The 4,987-nt window shown below is 40.8% G+C and overlaps 1 protein-coding gene across 1 annotated transcript; it reads right to left on the bottom strand.

The window, feature by feature from the left end:
- Positions 1–3,707: 3,707 nt before the first annotated feature.
- Positions 3,708–4,523, bottom strand: MED7 (mediator complex subunit 7). Its single transcript, XM_009893101.1, has one exon. It carries the CDS (start codon positions 4,506–4,508, stop codon positions 3,816–3,818), a length of 693 nt encoding a protein of 230 aa, XP_009891403.1. The 5' UTR covers positions 4,509–4,523; the 3' UTR covers positions 3,708–3,815.
- Positions 4,524–4,987: the final 464 nt, after the last annotated feature.

Raw genomic sequence — 4,987 nt, forward strand, 5'->3', positions numbered from 1 at the left:
ACAAAATGTTGCTGAAATACGGCTTTTGAGAAATGGTGTTCCCCGGGCACTCCGCCTGTCCCTGCATTAGCTAGTGCTTCTGGAGGACACCTATCTTTTCATATGGTTTGGACTAGAACTGCAGCATTTGGTCAAGGGCCAACAAATGTTCTTTGCTGAAGTAACTAATCTACTTCACGGTGGTTTATACAGACAACATTAAATTGTAAGGAGTTACTTTTTATCAATAAACAGCAGAAATGCTTCCAAAAACATAGATTAAGCTAGAATCGGAACCAACAGAGCTGCCTGGCACTGACTACCTTACATGAGATCAGGGTCACTAAAGTGACAGTTTCTTTAAGTGAAAAGGAGGAAAAACAAGGGATGTAGTAGGAAGTAGCCAAGCGACAAACACTAGCAACATACCTGTAGGAAAGAGCTGAAAGGAGAGAGAAAGGGGGATTTTTGTATGCAGTGGGTGGAAGTAGGACTCTTAAGAAAATGCTTCCTCTTCATTCCTCTTGTTTCTGGGGAAACAGGAAGCTGCAGATAGCTGCTACAGGAACAACTCTGATCGTTAACGGCAGGATCCTGAAACTGCTCTGCACGAAGGGAAAAGGAAGGGCAACCTGGCTCTGGCAGAAGGCGGCTGATCGCATTCACCACAGCCGTGCCATGACAGCACACGGCACCAGCTGATAAACTCCTCTGGGTGGCTCAGCACACGACAAACACCCACCTGCAGACCAGAACCCGTTCCTTCTGCCAGTTACCTGCAACAACGTGCAGTGTGCATGGGTCTACATGGATTCCGCCCTGCACAGGCCACATCTGAGCTCTGAAATAAGTAAATAGGCTGAGAAAATGAGGAACTGTATCCCAGAGCTCTGCCTCAGTCCATACTACTCACTTCACCCAGACTGTTTCGTTCATACAACAGTTCAGGTGCTGTCTGCATCCCTGGGAAAGCTGTTCTGGTCACACAGTAAGAGAATGAGAGCTACAGGGCAACAGTTAACCCGCTTGCCTTGGATTTCACCTCAAACACAGACCACATGGAATGCCTTGACTTCACTTCTGAGTCTCTACATGCCTGTTTTCCAAGTTCCTGTTTTTTGTTTGTGCAAGAAATGAGCACCATTTCTGTAGAAAACATGCGAACATGATCTTTTTCACACAATCCTTAAAGTAGCTGCACATTTTTCCTTGACTCAGAGCATATAGTCAGATCATACTTTGTGAAAGCAAAACCAAACCAAAACATTAAATAGTGAAATAAGTCTAAAGCATTGTTGGAAACATTTCTTCATCGCCCTATTTTAAAGCCTATTTTAGAGCTTTTCTTCTTTTCCCCCTAGGTGATCAAAGCTACAAACTTTCACCTGTTGTCCAGTGGTGACACATTTGGCTTCTCTGTATCAAGAAACTTTTGGAACTTTTCAAGTAACTGTATTGCTGTTATCCCTGTGCCTGTTCAGATAGCATATTAGAAGGGCCGGGCTTTTTTTTTTTCCTTCCTCTTTTTTTCCTTTTTTTTTTTTTTTTTAATACAGCAAACATCCAACAAAATGCTGCTTAACACTTGATGTTAACTTTATCTCATCAAGTTTCACAAGGCATGTCTGATCCAGCACATATTGTATACATTAACATTTCAGGGGTAGAATACTTAAATGTTATCTCATCATCAAGAGCAGGTTAATTAACACAGTAGAGAAGACATTTATAATCAAATTTGCTAGTCAGTGAGTCACATCATCCTATGAAATGCGCGATGCCCATTTCCCTAGACTAACAGGCACTACCTTCACTGCAGCTACAGTCTGTTGTTTTCCCAAAAGCAAAATTGTAACAGAAAAAAGGAAAATTATCATTGCTTTGACCTGACAAAGGAGGAAAAAAGTCATTGTTTCAGCTGAAAAAGCCCAGGAAGCCTCCCACATCTTTCTAAGGGTTTGCCTTAGACAAAGAAAAAAAAAAACTAGAATAAACAAATTAGTCATGAAACTTTTGGAAAGTGAAAGCAACCTTAAGTATTTTTTTAAGTGACATGATCTCCGTTTACCTTAATGGTTTCTCAAAAGTTCATCGCAATTGTTAGTTGCTGCTAGTACCCAGCTTGCGCAGTGTTTTGAAACTATGGTACCCAGGCCTATGACTTTATTAAAAGCATAAAAATTAGGCAAAAATCTACAGAAATCCATTAAGCATCTATGACAGTTATTTTTGAATGGCAAAGTTAAAACACCTATGACAAACTGTAGTTCCACAGTGCATGACCTCCCTTATCCAGGAGGCACTGAATGTTTCTTCGTATCTTCCACATGAAACATTTGCGAAGTACATACCAAATTAATTCAGCTCACTTGCAACTATTTACCTACAAGCAATATAATTTAGACCTAGTCTGGGGAGAAAGAAGGAAACAGTGGTGGTTAAATAAAGGACAAAAGTGTCAAATTTGTAAAATTATTCTTACATTTCTAAAACAAACCCACCATGTTTCTACTTCTTTATTGTTACTTATGATGTCACATGCACATAAAATAGCAGATGATGTTCTCCGAGTCAAAAACTCGCTTCAGTGCATTTCATCTCTTTATCTGCACTGAGCTCAAGCCCCACCACACCCAACAGCTAAGTACTTTTGCCTGCCTATTTAAGGAACATTTCTGAAAATGAAACAGACGTAGCTTTTTACATCACAGTTAAAAACAGAGTTTGTGCAAGTTCCCTCACCCATAAAGTTTACCTGGTTTTTACCTGCCATACATATTTTAGAAAACATACATAGTACAGTGTTACATGGTAAAGAGACAGAAGTAGGATTTCCCTGAGAGGAAGGGCACGGTAAAGAAGCCACTCCTTCATGATCAAATCACTGTCTTCCTCTTGCTGCAAGGGCACTGATCCAACTTAAATGTTCTTTAAACATGGCTGATATTGCTTCCACTTGATGGTGGAACTTGCAGGTTCTTTCAAACTTGCAAGTTCTCAATTAGTATAAAGGCTAATTATCCAATCAGACTCTTTCCTGAGAAAGATGCTTAGCTGGGCACAGAGCCTACCTAAAAGGCAAATAGAAAGCATCTGCACTGCAAAATTACTCACTTCATGCATGTATATTAACTATGCAGGAAACATAAGGTAGTCTAAGTATCTACGTGTTAAAAAAGTAGGCATTTTTGTAAGCTCAAGACTGGTTTACATATAAGAAAATTGAAATCCAATTAATTTTAATTCCTTTAGTTGTTGCGATTCCTGACAGTGTGTCTCTCTAAGGCAAATTATACCACATTACAGCTGTAATAAAGGAATTCTTAGTTTCTTTTTCGTTCAGGTATGATACTACAAAACTAGAAAGTAATGGATTTTGCAGACTTGACACTAATTTTATTTTTAATATTGAATTACACATTTCTGAGAGGACCCACTGAAATTGTAAACAACTAGCACTTATTTGAAATGGAGGAGATGTCAGCTGCAATTCCTCTCAGTCAGACCCCTTACTTGCTTCCACACTATAAAGCAATTAAAAAAGAAGCATACCCTAAAAAAAAGAAAGTGACAAATGACAGTACAACAGGAAAAGCTCTTTAATCTGTGGCTACCACATCACATGATACATTTAACAAAAGTATACTTTTTTTTGTTTCTACAAATAAACACACAGCTCACAAAATATTAAACATTTTTATCTGCTTAATCACTCACAACCTCCAACAGGTGTACAATGTTTTGTCTGCTTGTACAGCAAACCAAAATACATCTACCCTCAGAATCCATTCTGCCTCACTATGACAAGCTAACAAAAAAAAAAGTGTTTGAATTCTTCATGTCATTTCATCAATAATGCTACACATAGCTGCATCTTTGTCTAGAACCTGATCTCTCGTGCCACCAGAACGCTCCCTCTGCTTTTCGCTCTGTCCAATACAGTTGCTGCCATCATCAGGATCCATTGGTTCCGTTTTCACTCTCAGTCCTCCCTCTGAATGAGGCAGATCATCAGGCAAGGAAGCCAGGCAGTTCTGAATCATCTCTACGACTCGCTCTAAGTGCTTCTGAAATCGCTCTGCTGTTTCCAAACGCTGACGTTTCTGCACCTCCATCATGACTCTCAGTGTCTCCCTAGCTTGGTGAGGGCGATACTCATTTATAAGATGATGGACGTGAACAAAAAGCAGTTTCAAGTCTTCCAGTTTCTCCTCTCGCTTTATACTCCCTGGACTCCTTATCAAGATATCCAAGAGGTCCAAAAAGTTGACCAGGATAGACATATTAAGCTTTCTTAATTCCTTCTTGTGATCAAACTGCATAGGATGTAGCCGTTCAATACCCTGGCTCTCCAAGGGTCGAATAATCAGATCATCACATTGAAACTGATTACCAAACATCATATAACTGTCTTTCACAGGTGGAGGCGGCTTTGGAGCCAGGCCTTTACGGATATTTTCATCAGTATATTCTTTTATATACTGCATTGGAGGTGGTGGAAGGGCACTCACTTGCTGAGGTTCACCCATTTTTGCAAGACGAAAATACCTATGGAACGTCCCAAGAAATACATGTTAAACAATTTGTGTGACAACCCTATCACACAAATAGAAACAAAGACAATATAAGAAAGCTGGCTGTGAGAAAATGAGCCAGAAGAAAGCCATCTTAATGTATAGAATACAGGAAACGCTCAAATAAATCCATGTTAGCTTTTCACTAAGGTATACTTTTAGAAGAATTAACTTCCCTAGATGCACATTAAGTATTCATTTCTCAAACCATGAAAGACCAGCCTGTACAAAGAGAGGAGAGAACCCTTCCCTAGTTGAGGCCTGGCCCGCTATCATCACGGCCCGCGAGAGGGGAAACCGCACAGCCCAGCGGCGGGCAAGTACCGCCCTTAGGGGAGGATGCGGCCTGGCGCCCCGAGTCCACAGCCGCCGCCGCCCTGCCCTGTTCTGGACCAGGCCCAGGCCGGGCCCGGCTCTGGGAAGGCCCAAGCCCC

The sequence above is a fragment of the Charadrius vociferus genome, unplaced genomic scaffold (genome assembly GCF_000708025.1).
Source record: "Charadrius vociferus isolate BGI_N301 unplaced genomic scaffold, ASM70802v2 scaffold1041, whole genome shotgun sequence".
Lineage (NCBI taxonomy): Eukaryota > Metazoa > Chordata > Aves > Charadriiformes > Charadriidae > Charadrius > Charadrius vociferus.

Coding starts and splice junctions, on each gene's coding strand:
- MED7 (XM_009893101.1), bottom strand. CDS start 4,508: ATGGGTGAACCTCAGCAAGTGAGTGCCCTTCCACCACCTCCAATGCAG.